The 25,166-nt window shown below is 45.3% G+C and overlaps 1 protein-coding gene across 10 annotated transcripts in view; it reads left to right on the forward strand.

Moving 5' to 3' along the window:
- The window catches only part of erc1b (ELKS/RAB6-interacting/CAST family member 1b), a 170,281-nt gene that overhangs the window by 67,689 nt on the left and 77,426 nt on the right, over positions 1 to 25,166 (forward strand). For all 10 annotated transcript variants that reach the window (XM_027020550.2, XM_035527781.1, XM_035527782.1 and 7 more), the window contains 3 exons: positions 1,003 to 1,138; positions 9,767 to 9,898; positions 19,962 to 20,122. In XM_027020550.2, the coding sequence (XP_026876351.2) occupies positions 1,003 to 1,138; positions 9,767 to 9,898; positions 19,962 to 20,122 (429 nt within the window). The remainder of the gene's footprint in view (positions 1 to 1,002; positions 1,139 to 9,766; positions 9,899 to 19,961; positions 20,123 to 25,166) is intronic.

Consider the following 25,166-nt stretch of genomic DNA (forward strand, 5'->3'; position numbering starts at 1 on the left):
ACACAGACTCCACTGTGCGGTGATGGCCAGCCCAGAAGAAAGATCAGGTGTTGGTGGCAGCGGGGCTTGGCTTGTGCTCACCTGGCTTGTTTGGTGTCACCTTGTCTCGGTGTAATCATTTTGGGAAAATCACCCAACACTTTTGTAATGGATCACAGGAGATTCCTCTCGGATATGCACACTTTTTCCCTCAGCTTCCCTCCCGTTTCGTGCTCAGCGCAGACCCAGAGGAGACCTATGCAGTGCTTTTCCTGAAACACAGGCACGGGACTGCCCTGTCATCTCCTACAGCGCCCTTTTGGAACTCATCGATTTCCTCTTTCTCTGTGCAGCGTCTGGTGTACTACGCTGGGAGAACGCAGGGTGAAGGCCTTTTCTGGCATGCCGTGCCATGATTTCATTAGATTCTGTATAAAGGCATTTTGGCCTGGTTGCATCCACATCTGCTATGTGTGGGTGGGGGAGAGAGACAGACGGAGAGGTGTGTTTTCTTGATCATGTCAAAAACGGTGATTGGTAACTGATCTGGCCATGATGTGGCCGCCATGTAAACAGGAAAATACTCGCAATAGGCACAGAATGTGCTCTTTCCCAAGCTTGAAAGGGGTCCGGGTTTGGTTCCCTGTGACTGAGCTCATAACTGAAACCGTCTCCTCCATCTGCAAAATTGTTTATTTTGCTTGTAGGTGTTGCTTTGTGTTGTCCCCGTTCTTGTTCATCTGAGTACACATGGCGAGGCGGAGCTAGGCGAGTACTTTACCCACGGCCTGCGATGAACATGTTGCTTTCTGTTTTCTGCCACTCAGATGCCAGTCTGCTACATATCAGTTTATATCATATTTTTACACCGTCTCTGTCCACTTGGTGAATTTGTGCGTGCGTGCGCGCGTGCGTGCGCTGCAGTTCCTCTGCTTTCTCCCACTGCACCCATCAAACTGAGCTGATATGTGTAAGGTCTTCCTGTGACCTGTTCGCTCCTCTCAAGCGTATCTCTCTGTGCAGGCACATGAAGGACCAGAGCAAAAAGGTGGCGACCCTGAAGCACAAGGAGCAGGTGGAGAAGAACAAGAACGCCCAGCTAATGGAGGAGGCCCGTAAGCGTGAGGACAACATCAACGAAAGCTCTCTGCAGATCAAGGTAAGGGGACGTTTTCAGTGTCTGCCACGCCAGACGTTTGTTTCACATACAGGGGCTCTCAGTTAGTTCAGATTGCCTGCTTGAGAGAAACTAAGATTCTTGCCACGTAAGGGGGATTTCACATTTTCTGGTAACATTTTATTCAGCTTTTGACTGCATACTCTCTATGTGGAGTGTACAGACAAAACAAAATTATAATAAATAAACCTACTAAACAAATGTTGACACTTCTGTATAACATGAATCCCATGCTAGCTTTAGCTAAGTCACTAAGCCGGCTTTAGCTGGCTTCTGCCTATATCAGGTGAATGTGAAATGTGAAGGGTCTTTTTAAATCTGTCTGTCTGTGTCTGTATCAAAGCTCTCTGTCTCAGAGGCCACTTTCTGCCAGAGTTCCATCTTTTGCTAGAGTTTGCTCTTCATGTCAGACACTTGCTGAACAGAAAGTCCCACTCTTTATGGAGCGACTATATTAAACTTTCTCATCGACCTCTGGACGGCAATTCCAAAAAGCGGCCCTTGCATTTGTTGTGGTTTTGGTATTTCTTGTGCCCCCTCGATCACTCTCCAACTCTCTCTCCCTATTCACATCCACCCCCCCCCCCCGTGTCATCTGTTCTTTGTTGTGATTTGAGCACGTTTGCTTTATTTTTCATCACTGGGATCGCGGCGTTCCTGGCCGCGGAACTGAGGCGCCTTTTACGTTTGAATGCGCAAAGCATGTGATGCGGTTGAAATGAAGCTGGTGTTCTGGTCAGGCCTCCAGGTTCCTCCGTGAGGTCACGCAGCCACAGAGGCAGCGCTGCAGCTTTCTCGGTCCTCTCGCCCACACAGTCCCGATGCGCTGTGATCTGTGGGCCTTTTTTCCTACGGGGAGGAGACGGAGCCAGTGAAGGCCTGTGCAGCCACTTCCCTCTTAAAGACCCTGAACTTCAGGCCCGAGACCCAGAGAACATGTCGGAATGAGCCAGGACTGGTGGAACTGGCCGTTTTTTGGAGAGACTGTTGGCCGCAGCAGGCGTGTTTGGAAGGAGAACCAACTGTTCCTAATGTCTGGCAGGCCCTCTGCACCAGTCTGTCCAAACGGTTGGTCGAGGCAGATGGAAAGGGGTCACCTCAGGACGGCGTTTAGGAGGCCGCAGAGCAATAACCCTCATCATTCCCATTCCGAGCTGGGAAAATGGATGGGAGAAAAAGAAGAGATTCCTCTTATGTTTCAGCTAATTGGGGCCATTTCCAGAGGAGTGGAGCGGTGGAAGGGAGGGACATGGGGGTCAAGCCCATGCAGGGAACCATCATTCTCAGCGCAGATGCTGTTGACTTTGGAGACGGTGACCAAGCTTGATCTGCGCTCCTTGCAGATCGCAGAGTCTGTGGGACCTTGCAGGCGCCAGGGTCGATATTCCATCCGACCCGTCAACGTTCCGGACCGATCAGATCGTGCCAGTTAGCTCTATGATGCGCTGAATGCAGGGGCTTGCATATCCAGGAGGCAGGGGTGGGTGAAGTCTATCCAGAATGAAATCCGTCCTCAAGAGTGACATCCAGGAGCAGGTCGCCGACCCCAGCATTTGTCCTCCTGAGTCAAACTCCTTTTTCACTCATTCCTATGCTGCAATTAACTCGTTGTGCAGCATTTGATGCCCACATCTACCAAATGAAACACTTTCCACCGTGACGGTTCGAGCCACACGATCCGCACACGCGAAGGGTGACTCATCTTGCCATTCTCACCTTTCCACCACAGATGTAAAGATCAGAAGACCGAGGAAAGTAAAGAAGACTTTTGGTGAGGAAACTGAGAAAGATGGAACAGGGGAAATGAGATGACGGTATAACCAAGCACAGGAAATGCCTGCATTACCGACCGCCTGAAGCCTGGACCTTTTTTACTTGCGTGCTGGATTATCAAGCACCAGAGTTCCCAGCATGCTTTGCAGCCAGTGAAACCTGATGAAGCGCTCATTATGATTGAGAGATAAAGAGGAAAATGGGTGCTTAGTTGGAAAGGTGGACTGATTCCTTGGAGAGGAAGAAAAAGAAATAAAAGGAGCGAGAGTTGAGTGATCTCATCAACTTAAGGTCACTTTTCCACAGCATTTGTGCACCTCATGGAATATTAAGGTTTTTAGCGATGCATCTATTGGCACTGAAAATTCTTGTACTGTATTATGAAATGCCTTAAAATTCCTCTCACGGTTGCAGAGACATAGGAGACCCAGACCAGGCCCAGAAGCCTGTTTTGGGCATTTATGTGTATTTGTACATGTGATGCGTGATGATGCTTGACACCTTGGAAATTGAAAACTCCAACACTCTGTCGGCACTACCCTCAAGGAGGCAGGCAGAAACACACACACACACACCCATACACATGCACGCAGACACATGGGCACAGTCTCACACACACGCACAAAGACGCATGCACAGACACAGTTACAGTCCCATATACATGCATAAACGCACACGCACGCACAGACACAGTTACAGTCTGACACGTGCAGAGACACAATCACAGGCACGCACACACAGTCTCGCACGTGCAGACACCAAGTTACAGTCACAGTCCCTCTGACGCGCACACACACACACACACACACACACACACACACACACACACACACACACACACACACACACTTTCACAATTGTACCAAAGGCGAGACCTACGGGGTAATGGCCAAAACACTGGAGTTAATGAAGCTGAAACGCCTGGGGCGGATTGTGGCTTTATGGCTCTTTTTAAAGACGCAGATATGAGGGAGCCAAACGGAAGCCTTTTATGACTCCCAGAGACGTCTGCGGCTTTCATGTGAGGAACACGCATACACTCCTCTCCCTGGGGGGAGACCTTTTTTCATCCTGAATGTCATTTTCTCTACCTGCCGCGAGAGCGTTCCCCCCCACTACAGCGTTCACTATCCATTAGGAAACTATAGTTAGCTCAGGACAATCATCACGAATGGGCTGGGTGGGTTTGTTTTTGTCTGGGGCAGTGCAGCGATGATCTTTAGGAAGGAGACAGGTTTGATGGGGATGGTTCCATTTTGTTCGGGTTTTCGCGACCACAAGGATGTGCTCATGTATATGCAAGCTTCGTTAAACATAATAGTGTCTTCAGTCTGGCAGAATGGAATGTCTCACCCAATAGTCCCAGCATTCCTGTTACAGAATAAAAACTAGCAAGGGCTATTTAATAAAACATCCCTCTGAACATGCTAAATTATCTTTCATCATCTGTTAGCCTGTTTTTTTGTTTTTGGGCAAATTATTCTTTGAATTCTTTCCTGTATTTATAACGACCTTAATAATCATGTTTCCACAGTCCACAGACTGTCCAATGCAAAGACACCTGATCTGAGGTGAACAGTTTGCGCAGTACCGTAATTGACATTTTTCATATAGTAAAGGGGACGTTTATGTCACGTCCTGGCTGTATTTGTCATGGCCAGTAACTTGATTAAAAGTGCACGCACATCCAAATCTTAAACCTATGCGCCAAGTTGTGACAGCATACCAAGAGAAGTTCTGCACCCTGTTAATAGTTTAAAAATGCTAGACACGAGAGTGATGTTTTAAGAGTGACACGAGAGTGATGTTTTAAGCTGCATGTTCTTAACTGTACCAAAAAACCCCGAAATGAACACAGTGGGACTTATTTGTTTTTTCATGTCTGACATATATGACAAAGGTTTGGCTTTTGAAAGTGAAAAGGCAGATATCGTCATTTCAATTCTGCAAATGTTATTTGTTACAGCTCTCTAGTTGCACTGAGAATTATACAGTAATATCGAACACACCTTCTGGATTTGGTTCATGATGAAATTGTTTTTCACTCGCACGACTGTGCAAGTTTAGCTACTTGGTTGTGGGTTCCAACACTCATACACGTCAAACTAAATTCCTTCATTATTATTAACTTTTTTTTTTTTTTTTTTTGGACGTTTTGGAGATGTCAAGTGCAAACGGGTCTGAAGGTGCATTTCCAAATTTCAAAAGAACAACTGCAACTGATCCACGTCAACCGCGGGGTCAGATCAAGGCTCCGGTTGTCTAGCTATAATATGTCGTTATCCTTCCAACACTTTAATGAAAACAAACACAAGAACAGATTATCCAACTCCAGTTTGTAGTATTTGTCCATCTGAAGAACTTGTCATGGTTCCTGGCTTTGCTTACGTGGAGTTTTATAATGTCCTGCCCCCTTTTTTTGGAGTCAGTAAGGGCGTGGCGAACCAGGAGTGCGCTAGTAAGTAACCTTGAGTAAGTCGAGGAGGCGCAGCCGTTGGCAAAGTCATCGGCGGCGGCAGCGTGGAGAAGAGGGGCGTGTTCGCCGTGCGCAGGAGAACAACACGGCAGGCGAGCGGTGCGGTACAGACCCAACGAGAAGTCACCTCTGAAAAGATGACAGAAAAAAGCCACAAAGAACTCGTCGCACATGAAAGGCTCGATTCTGGCTCTCATGAGCAGGTCATGTGGGTGAGAGCAGACGCCAGCCATGTGACTGACACTACAAAGTGCTGAAACGGAGGGACTCCTCTGACACTAACCAGAGAACTCCTGCTCTCTCTAGGCTCCGAGCTGTCTTTCTCAGTACTTCCTGTAGGTGGAGCTTGCACAACAGAGGTCTTGACCAGTTGGGTTGTTTGTAAAGGTGTAAGCTGGTTGAAGCGGAACCTTGTAATGTAAAAAATCTTTGAGAACAAGCAAAGTGATCTCGGAAAGGGGACCGAGACAACTAGTTAAAAATCTGTGTAGTCCCCCGCCCCCGTCCAGAACTCTGTGCCATGTGATCCCGATCACCAGCTTGGTCCCTACGCTGGCCTCTGCTCTGTTCACGCTTGGCTTTTTTTAAACCACATCTCAGGCCTTTTGTTTCTCTCCTTGCTCCATCACCCCCCTTGCCTCAGGCTATTTGGGGCTTTCTCTCCCTCTCATCTTTTTTTACCCTCCCTCGTACCCTCATATGCATAACACGTGGGGGAGGGAGGCGTGGGGTGGGGGGGTGCTTTGAACCCCCGCATGCTTGTGTGCTGAGGGCAAAGTCTGACTACAGAGATACTTTGATGATGATGCCTTTCTGCTCGGTGCCACGGCAACGTATATCCAGACTCTCTCCATCACTCCTCGCCTCCGCTCAGGAGTTTAGCACTACCGTTGGGCTTGGAGTGAGTAGCTGGGCCTCCTGTTGGAGAAGGTCTTGTATGCCAGTCCTAGGTTAAGTGATGGAGACCATGAAACAGAACTTCCTTTAATACAACATAAAACCCTTCACAGAAGCCACGTCACTGAACTGCACCGTGGGGGATTTAGTCACAGTAAGACCTGCCTGTGTTACGCAGCCTTATCTATTGCGCTTTTGTATCTATAAAGGTGGTTGGAAGTCATGGGTGTGCTATCAGAAATTCTGGGCTTCGGTGTCCACATCTGTCACACTGTAGCACTTTTTAATTTCCTTATTACATATACTCAGTCACCTTATTAATGTCCATCACTACTGCCAAAAATTATACTCCTGAACTGGAGGGGCAGAGCTCAATAAAGCAGCGTCTCTTCTTATAGGTCATTCCAACCTGCAAGGTCTCAAATCTAAAAAAATAACAGTCATTAGAGCAAACTTGGTCTCTCTTTCTAGAGTGTATAAATAGAGCTAATCACTTTTCCACATTCCCTCTGAGAATGTTAATAAATATACTATATTTGGCACGTATCCACCTTTTATTGTTTGGTGCGTACAAAAAAGGTACCACCTTGAGTAGAAACAGCGAATGCAACTAATATCAATATCTAAAAAAATCCATGCGTGTTTGTGTCCGTCTCGTCGCCGTCTGTACAGTGTGCTTGCCGTGTGTGCTGGAGGGGTTGCAGAGGGCATGGAGGTTGCTACCTGGGGACTGGTTGGTCGGTCTGGGGTGGGGTGGGGTGGGGGGGAGTGAAAATTTATGCGTAAACAAAACATTTCCTTTCCTACCAGTGCCTGCCATGACACCGATTGTATCTGCAGAGAGCTTCCGATTTTAACCTAGCTCCTGTCGCCTGTCGTCGGCACACGTCTGCCTTTTCATAGGCCGAAGTCTGTTCTTTTAACCCTTCGAACAGTCTGACCTAGCATCAAAACAAATAAAGCAGCAGTTTCATGGAAGGTCGGCAACAGGACGTGTGAAAGGCTGTGAGGGCACAGTGGTGTTTTGCTATAATGTCCTCTTTTCCTGGAAAAGACAACTACAGCCAGGCTGAGTCAGCGGAGGTTTTTCCACTACTGTAGGGCATGCCGAATCCGAGGCTTGAGTGTGGACTCTTGGAACGTAAAGCAAATCAGAAGCGCTGGATCCAGATCATAGCGGAGGTGGTGTACTGGTGGGACTCCCGTACGCACTCGCTTGCTCCTGCGTCTAATAGACTTCCAGGAGGATGTTACTGGGCTTGTCTTGTGGGGTGTTTCTGTTTGATGGTGCCAATTTTTTTGGCTGTGTTTTGTGTGTTCTCCAGCCAAAAGAGACGGACTCCCGCTGTTCTTTTGTGTTTCCTCCGTAAACATTTGTGACTCCTCTCCTCGCTGTGCCCCTAGAGCGATACAGAAGCATGTCCCCACCCCCCACCAAGAATTTTTAGCTTCTCTGTTCTGCATTTTTGTGCTCTAAGGAACACAAGCAGATAAACTGTCTCTGAGCACTCTGCACTGCGCTTGCAGGCTAACTAAGTGTTTAGTCTTTTATTTGTATATATATGATTGAGCTCAGACTTCAGTCATCCTTCCTTTGACCTTTCGCTCACATCTCCAGGAAATATGTTGCAATGTGGCAGCTGCTACAGATATTTGCATCGTTGTTACGAGTGTGCTTAATTTATGCTAGTCTGACCTTGATTCCCTCTCTGCGCGCGCGCGTGTGTGTGTGTGTGTGTGTGTGTGTGTGTGTGAGAGAGAGAGTGAGTGATTTGACTAGACTTTCTGGTAGAGGTTCAGATCATTCTAACTGACCCTAACTGTCTTTCAGTTGCTTTTAGCCAAAATGTTTGATGAATAGGAAATGCTACGAGCTTTGCCGAAACCCCTGAAGATGAACATGCCGTCATTTTTTGCGTGTTTCTAAGTGGTTGTGGGCTTCCACTGTGGCACTGTTCCACTGTGACCTTTTTTCCTGCTTATCTCCAGATTGACCCCGTGAGCTGCGTGATGGGCAGCTGGTCTCCCCAGCAACCCTCGGCCGGGCTCTACTCGCCTAATGCCTTGGCATGTGGCTTTAACTTGGCCCTCCCCGAGTTCTCTTTATCGCCTGTGCCGTTTTTGGCATCGCCGTAATGAGTTATTGACGGGACAAAAAGGATTACTGTCAATTGGAATGGCACAAAAGCGATTGCGGTGTGAATTGAGAAGGCAAACATGGTGCTGGGGGTGAGATGAGGACAAAGGATCGCGTATGAGTCTAGATGTCTCTTCTCACCCTCTCGCCGCGCTGTGCCGCCTGGCCACGCCCTGCGCCTCCTACTGCCTTAAACTTCCAGTAATTGCTGACCTCAGTTTCTGAAGTATTCTGTTTTATTTGGGTCAGATGCAACTGGTTTTCATGCGAGCCGTGGATCTCTGAAATAACGCTTAAAAAGGGGGAGAGGAAAAAAACAAAAGCAAATAAACTGTGGAAGCGTTTGCGGTATGACATTCCGGAAGATGAGTACTGTGTCTGATGCTGTCTGCATGATCTCAGTGCTTCAGCATTGAAAACAAATGTTCGGGCAAGACCAACAGCCCTCTGCAGGGACTCAGTGTTGATTACTAAGTGGCAGTGTGTGTGTGTGTGTGTGTGTGTGTGTGTGTGTGTGTGTGTGTTGATGACCACCTACGTCAGTGCGTGTGTCTCGCAGAGGTCTGCACAGTAAGCCAGAGCACTGATGAGCAAGGCACGCCTTCGTAGGAGCTTTGAAAATGGAGAGTGAAATGAGAAATAAATGTTCAGGGGCATAACGAACTCCAGCATTCCCAGTTCCCTTCTCCAGAATTCTGTATTTAAAATCTCCCTTTACACTTCAGATGAATTATAAGATTTGTGGCTTATTCTGTCTTTCCCTCTCTCGCTCATCTATCTTCTCCTTTCTCTCTCTGTCAATCTGTTGTTCTCCCCCTTTTCTTCACCTCATCTCTTCTTCAAACAGCTCCACCGAGGTTTTCCTTTGTCAGGATAAGCTTTCTGTTCACTAAAGCCTTTAAACATTTGGATACAACATCATATTTGTTTGACTTTATAAATTTGTTCTTTCTTAATTTTTTTTTTCCCTGCTTAATCTGTTCTTGCTTTGTCTCGACACTTAATCTGTTTCTTTCCAGCATCCTTGTATGTGAGTTCAGCGTTGGAGTTTGCAGGGGGAATAATAACGATGATAACCTGGTGCTTGAGTGCTCCGTTTCTGAGAAACCAGAACAGTTTGTTTTAAGCAAACGGGGTATCGGTTTCCTGATGTGCATATCATGGTTGTGGACTGAGTGGCCTGAATGCAGGCAGGAGCAGGCCGTGGTGAGGTCGCTCTCTGATGCGTGCGTGCGCATGTTTACTCTAAATCCCGTAGTGAGCCAAGCTGAGAGTCTCTCCCGCTTTCTTGTTTCTGTATTGTAATGCCGGCCGCCCTGTTCTGCAGGACTCTCTGAGGCAGAAGGACGATCGTATCGAGGAGCTGGAGGAGGCCCTGCGTGAAAGCGTGCAGATCACCGCAGAGAGAGAGATGGTACTGGCTCAAGAGGAGGCAGCACGCACGCACGCCGAGAAGCAGGTCCGAGCACCACACCCACCTCAGATCCTATGGGCTGAGTCCAGCTAATCAGTGCTATATAACCCAGCCTGCCCCGTAATGGCTTTATTGTACATCCTCTAAATCAAACTATCTTGCTTGAGCTCAGTGCTGACAGTGTAAAGTTTTACTTGTTTGTATGCACCAGTGCCCAAATTCTAATATCAGAATCCAGGATCTCTTGAGTACCTTTTCCTGCATATCTACGAACCTTTTGTTCTCTGCTGTATATGTAACCTCTAAGATGACACAGGCTGGAAGTATTTTTGCATTAACATCTGGTAACTTTAAGCTCTTTAAGCCCTGCTACCTAGCGGTTGGAGCACCAACAACTTGAGTTGAAGTATCACATCTAGGGCTGGTTTCCTGTATTTGGATTAAGCTTGGTCTGAGGCAAAACTTGAGTGCTAGTGGTAAATCTTTTCTTGACTCTGGGATTAGTCTTAATCTAGGTCTGGGAAACGGGGCTCTGATTGTTTTAAATGTAAATAAAGATGATACCAAAACTGTACGCATGTCCATAATCCTCAGCTGGCTTCGTCATTGTTGGCCAAAGCACAACAGTGTTGAGAATGGAATTTGGATTAGTGGCTTAGTTTTGATATCAGAAACATTTTTGATCACAGTTACGAGATGCGACTGAAATGTGTACGTTGCTGTGCGTTTTTTGGCTCAACGCCGTGTTGCTTAAAGAGAAGGGTGGAGGAACAGGCAGCGATGCAACATGGAAGCGAATCTTCCATACCAGGTCTGTTGAACAGATGTCACCACGACATCGGTACCTGCTTTTGCTTTTTTCCATTGTTGTTTTTCGGGGGATTTGGGGGGGCGGGGTGGCATTTTGCAAAACTCTTCAGGCCTTAATGAATATATAGACTTTCATGCACTTGTAAAGGAGGCTACCGTCTCCTGATGGTGTAATGACTGCCCTGTCACAGCACATCACCATGCCAACCACTTAGTGTCATGCCAACTCCAAGTCATACTGCCAGCATGAGGCCAGTGAGAACATTCATGTGGCATGCGCCAAATGCCTGTTTGTGTCTCCAGTCAGTCTTCATTTGGAGGAATAAGTCCTGTTGGAATACACACATTCATTCGCATGCACGTATGCACGCACACACACGCGCACACACTCACTCTCACCAACACAGATGCACAGGTATTTGGAGAAATAAATAACTCCTGTTCAGCCTGTACTGAAACAAAACCCTTGTTCTGATTTTGTCCAGCCACATGGAATACACACACACGCGCGCGCACACACACACTTGCATACCCCCCCCCCCCCCCAAACATTAAAATACACACCAAAAGGAATGTTTCATTTGTGTATGGCACAGTCCAGTTTTGTTTTGTTTTTTGTACGGCATTAACGAGCCCAGTGTAGCTGTGTATGCAGTCTGACCCACAGCACTGTGGAGATAGCATCAAACTCAAACAACCCACACGGAATGAGTCTTCCCTCAGCTGCACTCTACAACCAGTCTGTCAGTCAGCATTAAAATGCTGCTGGAGCTTTTTTTTTTTTTTTACCTGAAACCCCCCCCCCCCCCCTTGTTCTCATTCCTTTCCACTCTGCTCCTCACACTCCAGCCAAACTTGTCAGTTTGGGCTAGAGCCCATTCTTAATGGTCCTGTCTTATATAGAGAATATTCTCTCTCTCTCTTTCCATGGCTGGCTGAGGGCCTCAGTCTCATGAACATGTCACGGTCTGAGTCTCCCTCCCGGCTCAGACCGGACCTCTCCGGATGCCCGCGTGGTTAATTAGCGCTGGGCTGTGCTGGCAGCCACTGCTGAGCCTCATTGGCTTCTCTGTGAGTTCGAGGAGGAAGCGGGGGACAGCTTGACTGCCACCCTCTGGAGCTGTATTCCTAAGACCCCCCCCCCCCCCCCAGTCACAATGCTTCAAGCTGGCCCAGTCTCTCTGCTCATTACCACTGGCACACCTGTGCTAGCTCCAGCCAGGACTCCGTCAGCGGCACGGACCCCCAGGAAGTCCATCCTCTGAGCCGAGGGGTTTCTGATCTCCTGCACCTGTCACATAAGTATGAACTTGGCAGAGGGCTGTGAGTCATGATTTAAGGAACTGGAGAAAAAGGCTGTCTTTTTGGCCATAGTTTTAAAAACCCAGCCGCTTGTGTGATTGCATTAGATTTTAAACTATATGCATACACTCTTAACACCACTTACTCATGCTAGGCCACATAAAAAAGTTATTTATTTGCTTTTCTGGTTAAATCATATATAGCACTCTTTTTCACATTCTCTTTAGCTCTGCTTTCAATTTCCTCTCAGTTTTGTTCTCTTGCTCAGATTATGTACCACATGTGTTGGATCGAACTCAGTCTCTGTACAAACTGCTGTCAGTCTTTTGGTCTTAAATGTGTGAAGAGGAGTGTAACTGTAAGCGTGACAGGAACCAGGCTCTCTGGGCTTCAGACTCTCCAACACTATGTGAAACTTTGATGTGTAGGATGCCATGTTGTGCATGTAATTCGCTTGAGTTGTGTGAGTTATTCAGTGTACGTGATTTTTGCGATTCTTGAATCTACAGTGAAGGCCCAGTTTGATTCGCACTTTAATGAGGTCAACATGGGCAAGCTGGATCTCTCTCTCTCTCTCACACACACACACACACACACACACACACTTTCTGCTTGCCGCCTCCTTTTTGCCCCTAGTCTCTGCACCTGGATCCGTGCATCGCTCCGTGGCATCAGATAATGGGTCTCTGCACTCTGCTGGCTCTGAGGGCACAGGCCTTCTTTACTTCTACTGCCCTCATGAGCTTTTGTATTGTGTCCAACAGTGTGTGTGTGTGTGTGTGTGTGTGTAAAAATAAGGGCAGAATGCGGCTGCTTGGGAAGAAGGGAGTATTTTCTTCGGACACAGCACTCTTGCTGTGCAGTGACACCAGTCACGCAGCCCAGCGCCAGTGTTACGGCTGGGCCATACAAGTGTGACCAGTCGCTCGAGCAGGCCCAGTTCAAAGGTTTGCCCAAGACCACATGAAAAAATACGACTAATCCCCAGACGACATACTTCATAACCATCTCCTCAGAGGCACCAGGCCCAAGAAAGCCTGAACTCTTCCTCTTATGTATGCTAGGATGGAGGGATGTCTTGTTACCATCCGTTTTGCTCTTCCTCTTCCTCTTCCGACAAATCCTGTCCTGTACCGTCTGGATCTTTCCCCTTCACCCTCTGTCCACACCCTGAGCCCGTTTGGCCCTGGAAACAATGTGTTGTCATGGCAACTCTGTTTACCACATGGCAGATGTCTTTCCGCTCGTACTCATTCTCTCTTCTGCTTTGGGATTTTTGGGTCTTGTTTTTTTTTTTCTCTCCTCTTCTGTAATTCCTTTCTTCTCTCTCTTCTGTGCCATCATGAGCCTATGCATGACCCTGACCACACCAGCTCTAAGTGCTTCAAGGTATGATATCATTTTTATTTCATTTTTTTATAATTTCTTTTCTAAGAATAGTTTAATCTGTTTTACTTGTGCCTGCTTCCCCCGCTGTTCAGTCAGAGACCTTTTTACATTTTTTTTAATACCCTTTTAGGAAATATGAAAGGGACTTTAACCACCGTGGCTTTTGGTTTTTGTCCCAAACCAAACTTTGAATACTAGGCATAATCATTGCCATGCCACAGTTTATTAACGGTTCCCTGAAGAGTCTTTGTTGATCTTTGTTTCAGGAGAGAGACCTTTCATTCTTTTATTAAAAAAAAATATATATATATATAACACGATATTGTGGGACATCAGATTCACCGCTCTCCCAAAAAGAATGAGGGCAAAATGTGTAAAGATTTATTCTTTTGGCAGCGTATGTCTTGAATACCATCGGAGAGTTTTTTTTATTGTAATTTCTCAGTGACTCCCTACTCTTAGATGGGCTCCTCAACTTCCCTCTGTACCACTCACTGCTGGGAGAAACACTTCACTGCATTTCAGTACAAAGTCAAGAACAGTAATAACTGTGTAGTTGGCATTAGTTTTATATATAGAAAAGTAATGTTTTGTAGGCAAAAGGAAGAGTTGCAGCAGAAATATCATATAAAATACAAGTTTTTTTTTTCTGTGAGATTGCTAAAAGAATACAGGTTTGGCTCCCAGTTTCAAAGCAAAGCTGTTTTTCAGATTGATTTTCAGACGGATTGTTTTTCAGATATCAGGCACATTAAGTCCCACAGATAGAACACTTGCAGCCTGGTACATCAGAGCCCCTCCCTCAGCAGAACAGAGTCCTGCTCTCAGCATGATGAAGCTCTTTGGGGTCAGCTGGACAGAGAAAGCAGCAAAAAAAAAAAAAAAGTCAAACCAGCTGCAGCTTCTCTTTTTGTGTATCTAGAAAAAAGCTCTCTATACGTAGTTAAGTTATATGTTTATTCTATATGTCTTCTCAGGAACTATTGTCCTCGTTTTGTTTACACTGTGTGAAGAGCCCTTATTGTTTTCTGTATGCATTCGTATGAAATGCATCATTGGCACATTGTTGCATGATTTTCTTCATTTAAATCCTGACATTCCTTGCGTCTTTTTCAAGCAGAGGGGTGAGTCGGTGTGATAGTGATGCACCTTTAAGCTCAGTGTAAAAACAAAAAACCACAATATGAAGCTCCTTACTGACAACACTAGACTGATGATTCATAGGAAAAATGTATGTATAGGATTCAAAGGAGATGTTACCACATTACCAGTGAGCAGAAAGCAAGCAAAGCTTTAATCAGGTCCCTGAAGACTCGTAAACCTGAACTGAAGTTTGGCCCATCTGCTTCAGGCTTGCAGTTCCTACACCATACTGAAGGGGGCACTCTGATGGCAGGTCAGGCTGTTACGGAGTGGGTATCCTTGAGGTCATGAGACGGTACAGGCTGAAAATGGAAATGGAAATTAGTCAAGAAAAAATGACTCTTACCGGCTGCTTCTCTTTCTTGAGTGGAGGTGGAGGTTTAAAAAAAAAAAAAGCCATGATTTTTACAGTGGGAGGAAAAAGAGCAACTGTTACTTCACACTTTTTTGCATGGTAACTGGTGCATTGGCCATCAGGAGATTCCTGCTGCTTAAGTCTTTTTCGTGTATTTTAATGATGTTTGAGCTCATGCCATCCTTGGCACCTTTCAAGTGTTTCTTTAAATGCTCCATGTAACGTGACTCTCATACGATCATAATTTACAGGGACATAGACATAGTGTTCAATAGACCCAGATGAAGAGTGCAGCACAAAAACATGTATTCATTCACATACATTTCCACATTCTTGAGAGAGGCTTCAAAAAATGGAAGTAATTCCTGAATATCTAATGCCAAAAGGATGGTATTGGTGTTGAATATTATGATTTGAGTACAAAAATGCCTGGACACTGATAAATTAAGCCCCTTTCTCCTATAACAGCTCTTGAGCTTGGATAAAATCGTAACATAACATACTGTTGCACATAATGTGAGTTTTAATTGGATATTTTACCAGTTTATATTTGTACCAGTTTTACCAGTATATATTTTAAAAGTTCTTGGATGTGTGAAAGAACTGTTTTTCACCAAATTCTTAAACGCAGCACAGTGAAGGCACGGACATCGGCCCGGAGTGTCTGTACGTGTTGACCTTTCTCAAGGTAACAGTCAGCATGTGCCAATCTGTCTTTTAAACTACATGTCCTCCTAAATAAAAATAAAGACAGGGCTTGCTGAAGACTTGTGAAAGTTTAGGATCAGTTTTTACAATGTGCCAGTGTTGTTCATTAATTGATCTGGTTTCTTTCAAGACCACATGTAACTGGACATGAAGCAGGAAAGTCTTCTTTTAAAAATAAATAAATAAATAAATTCTTAGAATAATCTTGTTTATGGGATGTTAATGAATTCACTTGATGTTTAACCCGATCCATCCATGGCTGTGAATAACCTTGTGACTTAAAACGCTCTGTGCTTTTGTGTCGTCTTGTGGTTGTTTTTATACTCCTCCTCACAGTCACACATGCTGTTATTACGACAAGACTGACTAAAAGGTAACCCTTTGGTGGGTGGAAACTTGCAGCAAAAAGTGTATTTTAACTGATCCTAAACTTTAATACATTTTTAGCAAGCCCCATCTATCCTCGCTTTCTCTTGAGAATGTGGGGATGTTTGTGTATAGATGTATAGGTACTAAACTCTTCACCTGGGTCTGTGTTGGTTTTGATCATGAGTCATGTGACGTTGAGTATTTAAAGCAACACCCATGTGCTCTAATTTTGAATGGCATAGAGGACGGTGCGGGTCCAATAATGTCAGCCTTATAATAAATAAAAGAAAATGCTCCTTTATTTGCTGATTGTGGTCCTCTGTGCATTCAGTGTATTCAGGAATTTTAAGAATAAAATGTGGAGGAAGTTTTAAAAAAAAGTCTCACATGGTGATAACATCCATCAGTGGACAGAACCAGAGATCAGTTTGTTGAGCTTGTTTTCACACCCGCCTCCGAGAGCAGAGGTTGCGATTTTGGCACCGGGTTTGGGCCCAGGAGAGCAGAACGCTGGGTGAAAGGCCAACAAGGGATGGAGTTGCAGGAGAAAGCGATTTGCAGCGCTCTGTTACTGCCATGCTCCTGTGTTCAGGCGTTCCTCAGAGCTCCTGAGGGTCTGTCCTGGGTCAGGACAGAGCAGGGGGGTGGGGGAACCTCGAGCATGTAATCGCCCCACCTCTCCCGTCCGCTTGCATCTGCTGAGCAGGATTTCATCAGCCAGTTCTGCAGGGCTCACACTGTCAGCAGCTCAGGTGTGACATGTCAGAAACAACACCACCAATTTAAGGTTGTTCATTTCCTGATAGTTTTATTGTGTAAGAATTTATTCACCTGTGCATCTGTAGTAACTTCACAGTATATGATGCAGTAATAACACAGAACTCTACTGGTTTGGTGGAATATGGATTTTTGGAGGGGTTTTTTGTTTATTTATTGAAAAACTTTTTACCAAAGGGAAAGGGGGAACCCTCAAAAGCTCGCGATTCATTTCACACCGCCGTGTTTGTGTGGAAGCCGCTAGGTCCTCTTCATTTTCATACGGATGTGAGAGATCAGCATTTTCTCCATGCTGGTTCCCTCCGTACGTGCGCGGACTGCCCCTCATCAGCGCCTTCAGTGATTTGGAACACCATTTTCATGCCTTTTTGAACAAGGGCTGCTTTGATTTCTTTTTTTTTTTGCTCCCCCCCCTTCAAGTTTTCGGCTGACACTGCACCTTGGCGAAGTATTGATATTCTGACCGTTTTCCTCTTACTTTCTTTCACTCTGTTTCTCTTGCATTCTTCTCATTTCCTAAGGAGGCAAAGCTCCTCGAGTCAGCTGTGCCGTGTCTTCATTCGAGATGTTCTCACCCTGGACGTTTTCCAGACAGTTCTGACCTCTCAAACCCATTCTTCTTCCTACCCATCATCCCTCACTGTTTCTCCCATCCTTGGTCTTCCTTTTAGGAAACTACATCTGTTTGAAATAGACTCTCAGAAAATCATGTTTCTCTACTCCTCATTGGCTAGGACACTTGTATTTGGAAACCAAAAGGATGTTGTCATTGGTGACTAGTATTAATGTTTTAGAAATTTGAGTACATTTTATGCAAACCAGTATTTCTCAATTCTCACACGCGCACACAAACACTGCTGTATAGTACATGCTCATAAGAAAACTGTTATAAAGTGAAACGTTCACTTTGGTGAACTTCCTGATCAGTTTTAAAGTTGCTGCATATTTTTGCTCCAAGACCCCCCCCCCCACACACACCCACATACATTTAAACGAGTGTCTCTGATTATGTATGTGGCAGGCTGTCAGACATCTGACGCACAAGTTCACAGCTACAACCAATATAAGGCTTACTCTCTTAATAAATGACTTGTCCTTATGATGCATGTGAATCGGGTTCCAGGCAACCCTGACTTCACTGAGTAGTATTACAGTAAAAGTGACCACACTGCACATGTACGATAGCCTACATTTGTTCCAGCTAAGGAGTGGTCATTGAAGGTGGCTTTGGTTACCATATCTACCCTGCAGGCACAGTGACACCATATCTTCTGCTCCACACCATGGATTCATTAACCAGCCATTCTGCCGGGTGCTGTGCACAGTCCTGAGAGCATATGAAAGCACGTTTTAGTTCACTGATATTTTCTTTTAAGCCGTGCAAGGGGGAGCTTCAGTTTTTGCAGTACAACCCTTGTTCCTTTCCTCGCACACCCCTCGATGGGCATTCCAGCTTGATTGGCAGTTCATACATCTCCCTCTCACCACAGGGCGCCTGCAGCCTGTGAAACTGATGCTGTCAGTGTTTAAACGTTTCTCCGTGCCTATGGGAAGCCCAACGGAGGGACTTCTCTCCTCTCTTCTCTGTTCCTCTAGAGGGCTAGAACCATACTGTAGTATGCCTCACTGGTGTTATCCAGATATTTATTTATTTATTTATTTATTTATTTATGTATTTATTTATATATATATATATATATATATATATATATATATATATATATATATATATATATATAAAATTTATTTTATTTTTTTTTTAACCCGTCTCTAGATCTGTGAAAAATGGCACCTTTTTTTGTTTGCCAAAGGAAGACTTTTCTGCACAGCTCTGTTCTTCTAAGATGTGACATTTGCTCTATGCCAAGGTAAAAGACCGTCTCTACTAAAGAAAACAAATAAGCCATTGTCTGTAGTTCCTGATGCTCTCCGCATCCCTCAGGCTGATGATTTCATCTCGCTGGCTCCGGCTCCTACGTGAGCCATTTTCAGGCGGCTGCCGACGTCACGCTCAGGGTCTGGGTTTGCCTCACTAGGCCCCTGCTCACTGGTTACGGGTTCATTGTGTGTCAGCGTGCTCCCTCCCTCATGCGGTCTCGGTTGCAGTCGATGGTGTCGATGACAACCGCAGGAGAGGATCAAGACTGAAGTGCTTTTAGCCTCGCGTGGTTTCGTATCTCTGGACGTAAGCTATCGCTGCTTGTCTGTGGTGCAGTAAATTAGGCGGCAGGACCTACATGGCTGAATGATTTGCCCGGTGCTGTGTTTCCTCCAACCACCAGGGGGCTGCACTACAAGACAGTGCACCTAAAGCTTGGCCTGGTTTTTCTAAAGGCCCCCTTCTTTTGCCTCTCTATGACTCTCTAAAAGAGTGAGTTTCATAGTGTTTTCTACAGAGGTACTTGTACTAGTCAAGAAACATATTTGTGCTCTCTGCTCAGTTATGGTAATATTCTTATAAGTGTGTATGTTTATACAGCACGTACATATATACCGTTAGATTACCTAAAGGTTTAGGTGAGTGTGTGTGTGTCTGTGTGTGTGTGCGCATGCACATGTGTATAATAGAACAATGTAAGCTGCACTGTGTTGGTCTCTGAGTGGCCCAGGCCCAGCAGACAACTGTAAAACCGTGCCCAGCCTCATGGAGAATGATCCAAATCAAAACAGTGTAGAGAGAAGCTTCTTCGTGGACCCAGTGCAACTTCAGAGTGGACCTGTGTAGCACCTAATACCAGAATCAGCGATGTGGAGGGCATTACAGAAGGATGGGTAAATGGTATGAATAACACAGGGGCCGAGAGAGTGTGAGATCTGGACACGTTGCTCAGTTCACTGCCTGTAACATAGACAGGTTCCTTTAAGCTGAACGCTTTTAAAGAGGACCACAGTTGCCTGCAGTAGTTGAGGAGTCTGCGAGGAGTGTTCAGATCTAGCGTGCCAAGTGCAGTGGCATAACGTGTTTAGGTTGCGCAAACCTGCCACTGTTGTTTGGTTTATGCTTTTCGTTCGCTTGTTTCTGGGTGGACATGGACAGACCCAGGGATGGAAATTCATAGCAAAAGACTGGAGAACACCCACCTTTATGAAACTGTAAAGATACATTCAGCTTCTGCAGTATGATGCCCCCCCTCCCAACACGGACAATTGTTTCACTTGTTTAATTCCCTTAAAGCTTTGCTTTTGTGGTTATCTGACTCACTTTTTGTGTGTGTGTGTGTTCGGATGCTGGCGTATGGGTATGCGTGTGGACAGATGGAGGAGCTTCTGACAGCCATGGAGAAGGTGAAGCAGGAGCTGGAGTCCATGCAGACCAAACTTGCGTCCACGCAGCAGTCGCTGGCTGAGAAGGAGGCCCACCTGACCACACTGAGAGCCGAGCGCAGGAAGCACCTGGAGGAGGTTCTGGAGATGAAGTAAGACTCTGTTCCAGCGGGGCTTTCAGCTTCTCCTTCGTCATGCCTGATCTCGCTTAGCTTTGGTCTTCAGGTGTGTGAGGTACTGTGTTTGGAGCGGTAGTTGAAGGCTACTGTGTAAGCCTGCTATTACTGGAACAGAACAAAAAAAAATGAGATTGGAGTTTGTGGGAGAAGTTATAGGGCCAAATTCATAAAATATATTGCCAGATTTAATGCGACATTAACAGCAAACAACACTGTGCTAATATGGTTTGTTATACATGAGTATGAAGAAGTGGCATATTTAATGTGTGTGTGTGTTTGTGTGATATATGGTGCTACAACATTTTGTCCTCATTTGCATATATTAGTGATTCAGAATGGAACACCACTCCACAAAAAAAACCACCTATCCGACAGTAAATTTCCCGGTAGGAGGCCGACGTGGATTGAGTGGATATCTATAACAATGTTTAGTTGCACATGCAAATCAACATAATTCTGCACACAGATTTATTTGCGAGGCACTTTTGGAGTGAGTGACGTGAGCACGATGGCAAGCATTGACACTGCAGTAGTAGAGGTACAGGAAGAAGCTGGCTTGTGCAGCATCTTAAAATGCCACAAACGTTTGCCAAAATAAACGCATAAAAGTATTAAAGAGGAAGAGACTCGGTGAATGTTGCATCACATTTTTTTTATACAACTAGCAGCTGCTAGTAAGCAATATGCTATAATGCTGAATTCATATAATAGCAATATGCTATAATGCTAAATTAATATGTGAGCAATATGCTATAATGCTGAATTAATATGTGAGCAATATGCTATAATGCTGAATTAATATGCTGGTAAGTGCTATAATGCTGAAATAATATCATAGTAAGTAATATGCTATAATGCTGAATTAATATCATAGAAATATGCTATAATACTTTTTCTAAAAAGTGAAATGTAATGTCAGACGCCTTCAGAGGCGTCTGGCGTAGTTTGGGCCAGTGGTCTGGAGAGACAGTAAGCTCGGGGGAAACTGAACAGCACTTTGAGTGCCACTTTACAAAGGCTTTCTGCTCCCACACTAAAGACTCTACAGAGACGTATCCCTCACATAGACCACTTTAGTGGATTCCCAAGCATCTCTCCCTCATTCTCTCCCACATCACTCCTTGTCCTGTATATTTCCCCAGAATGCTCTCTGACACAGTCTCATCGCTCTCTCTCTCTTTCTCTCTTCCTGTCTCTCTTTTCCTGTCACTCTTTCCCTGTCTCTCTTAACTCTATCTGCATTCCTGTCATAGTGAATGAGTTGCTGCCTTACAGAAGATAAGTGAAGTAGAACACTAGAGTTCCATCACCAAAATACTGTAGCTGGACAGCAACCCTGCTCTGGACTGGGTCAGCAGCATATGAACAAAATACTACTTTGCATATTCCTTCATACATTATTTTCCATAAGGAACTTCAATTGTGCAGGGATCAAAATATGAAAACAAACAAACATACAACTTGAAATCATTACATATATAAGCACATAAAACCAGTGAGTAAATAAATAAATCATTGGAGAGTAAAATGTGCAGTAAACGTCTAAGAGTTCAAACTTTATATTTTTTGTTCCTTTAAGCCTGTCCTCCTTCATAACACATGTGGAAGTGTTTCTGGATTTAACACCAGCGTTGTAATACAAATGGTTGTAAACAAGAGAGACATAAGTTGACCGCTTGGAAGCCAGCTTGGAAGTTGAGTCACTGCAAACCACTGAATACGATTAAACTGCTTAGGTAACAGATGACCTAAAACATAAGTTACGTCTTAAGTTACGTAATCGCAGCCCGATAAGGAAGCAGCAGATAGAAGTCACAGATGAACAGAACGCTAACCTGGCATGCCTGTGATTTTCATTAAGGGACATGCCATCTGGTTTATTGGAATGCTGCAGCATTCTGCAGTCTCAGCATGAAGGCCCAGTTCCAGAGCTCCGTGTGCTCCGTGCGCTAGACTGATGTAGCTCTAGCTGACAGGCTATGAACCGAGGCCTTGATTAAGTACAGAAAGACTTGAGACAGATTCCTGGTGTAAACACTCAAAATCCTGTGATACCTGCCAGTGTGTTTGAACCTGCCACTGAAGAAGAATTTATCGGAGTGCATTTGTAAAGTACAAGGAGAATATTGAGTGTTAGTGAGTTGCATCATCTCTCTGGTGACATAATTAAATTATCCTTTGAATGTGCTATATACATGTATATATATGCGTGTTATTTCAAAGCACACGATGTATATTTATCAAGCGTGTGAGACATATAGATTTAAACGCCTACAGTTACAGGGAGATGGACGTGAGACTTGTTTTCCCATGTTGACACCCTCTTTTGATGTCCTCAATGTTAACATCACACGCCCACTGCTTTTTTGTGGAAGGAATATCAAACAAGTTTAGAATAAATGGAATAACGGAAAAATGAGTCAGAACTGCCATTTCAAGGACTTTTTTCCGGCAATTTCCAAAGGTTGGCAGAATGATGTTAGTGTCGGCAGTTTCCTCGGGGATGTGTTCCACGTGCACACTTGAGTTATGTTCCCGCTGGATTCCGGGAGACATAGCATTAAAATAAGATAAAGAACGTCCTGTTTGGCAACGGGACGAGAGTCTTTATCTCGGTGTAATGTGTTTGAATTAATGGTGCACATAGATTGCCATAAAAGCCATCAGCTCCCATCCCCCATCCTCGCATTCCTTAATATGAAAGAAGAAAAATGGAGGCAGGCTACAGAACCGCTTCCAAATACAGCTGCGGGGAAAAACACAAAGCAAAAAGAAGGCACCAGGTCAGATCGAACAGGGAACACTGTGCACCACTGCCCGGTCTCAAGCCTAATCACACGCTTCCAAAATAAAACGTATGACCTCTATTGGTGGGGTTGGCATTAAGACGAGGGGACACAAGGGTCCAACCTTTGTCTCTGTTTCGGGGGTGGGGGGCTCACTGATGCCGCCATGTCGCTAGGCAGGAGACAACCGACTGGACGAATCATTATAAAAGTACATGAGAGAGGCATAAGGTGAAGGGCAGGATTGTATTCATTTCTTTGTTTTTATTTCTTTAATAGTCCCTGCTGAATTCCCGACCACAGATTTGAAGCTCTGCAGTATATAGGAGCAGAGTTCTTTGGCTGACCACAGATTTGAAGCTCTGCAGTATATAGGAGCAGAGTTCTCTGGCTGACCACAGATTTGAAGCTCTGCAGTATATAGGAGCAGAGTTCTTTGGCTGACCACAGATTTGAAGCTCTGCAGTATATAGGAGCAGAGTTCTCTGGCTGACCACAGATTTGAAGCTCTGCAGTATATAGGAGCAGAGTTCTCTGGCTGACCACAGATTTGAAGCTCTGCAGTATATAGGAGCAGAGTTCTTTGGCTGGCCACAGATTTGAAGCTCTGCAGTATATAGGAGCAGAGTTCTCTGGCTGACCACAGATTTGAAGCTCTGCAGTATATAGGAGCAGAGTTCTCTGGCTGACCACAGATTTGAAGCTCTGCAGTATATAGGAGCAGAGTTCTTTGGCTGACCACAGATTTGAAGCTTTGCAGTATATAGGAGCAGAGTTCTTTGGCTGACTTTCAGATGCATGACGACGTCTTATTATTGTTATTATGGGGGTTTTTGTGTGTAGGCCATCATGTAGCGCGACATCATGCAGCCTGAGCCCTTGGTTTGAACTTTAAGGATAAATGTTGATCTGACTTTTTAACTCCCGGAGTCTACAGCATATAAAGATTATATCAATTTTACATGATCACAGGAAATGTCAAACAGCATATGCAGAGACCTTCATAAGGGTGTCCATTTAGGTGTAAATATGCTGGCTGCCTGTTAGGATGTTGGAATAGGATCAGGCTCACAGATACCCTCACAACTGGCCCCTCCTAGCATCTCTGTCTCCATGGTTTCTGTCTCGTGTCATCTTTTCATTTTCTCTGTTCCTGTTCCAGTCCTTGTTTTGATTTTCGCTGTCTCATTTGTCTCACCTGTTCATTGTTAGTCCTCATTATCCTGTGTATATATACTCTGTGTTTGCCATTCGCAGGTCATTGTCATCCATGCCTCGTTTGTGAGCTATGGTGTTAGTTGTTTATATCTGTGTTTGTGTTCATGATCATGTTCGGATTGTGTTATTCGTGTTGATATATTCTGTTGTCGTGCGTTTCTTTGTTTACTGCGTGTTCCTGGACTCTCTGTGTTGGCTCCGTGACCCTGGACTGTGATTACTGGATTTGTCCCTAATAAACCTCGCTCCTCTCCGCATACACGTCTGCCTCATAACCGCTACAGTTTGGGACAGAGTCTGACTCATCCAGGGGAGCCTAGATGACGTCACTCACCTGGGGCTCAGAATGTGTTGACCTGGGAGTTGTAAAAGAGAACACGGGAGCGAGGCCTTCGGCGTGTTGGGAGACTCGAAGGATTTTCTTCCCTCTGTGCAAATGAAGTTCCTTTCCTGGCATCCGTGTTTTTTATATGCTGTTTGGCCTCCTCTATTAGAAGATTAGAGATAAAACTGAGCGGATTAGCCAGGCTTGAGGAAACGGCGGTGTTGGCCCAATTTGGCGACGAGAATCATAAGCCCTCAGGGCAGGGAAGACAAAGCTGAGTCTAGAAAATCCGGCTCCTTGTGGCTTCCCAAGCCGACGCACACCCGCACTTCAATATAGACTGACTTTCACGTTCTTGCATCACGTAGGGAGAGCGTTCACGTTATGAGCTGGCCGGTGCATTTGCTCTTGCTATACAACGTTAGCTGTATAATTTGGAACGTTGGGTCTGGTTTGCTAAACCACTTACTTGCGGGGTAATTTTTCGGCGTGGCGTGGTAGTGCAGACCGTGATTAGTCGTTAAGGTCGGGGTCTATACATGTGTGCTGCAAAGACCCGGGAGGAACCAACGCCATCTCTGTCCTTCCTCGCCGTCTAACACGGCTACGTGCCCCCCCCCCCTTCCTTCTCCCTGTGGTCCAGATGGGATGTGGGCAGATCTCATTGTTCTCCACACTCTGATGTGGC

Source organism: Electrophorus electricus, chromosome 7 (genome assembly GCF_013358815.1).
Source record: "Electrophorus electricus isolate fEleEle1 chromosome 7, fEleEle1.pri, whole genome shotgun sequence".
NCBI classification, from domain to species: domain Eukaryota; kingdom Metazoa; phylum Chordata; class Actinopteri; order Gymnotiformes; family Gymnotidae; genus Electrophorus; species Electrophorus electricus.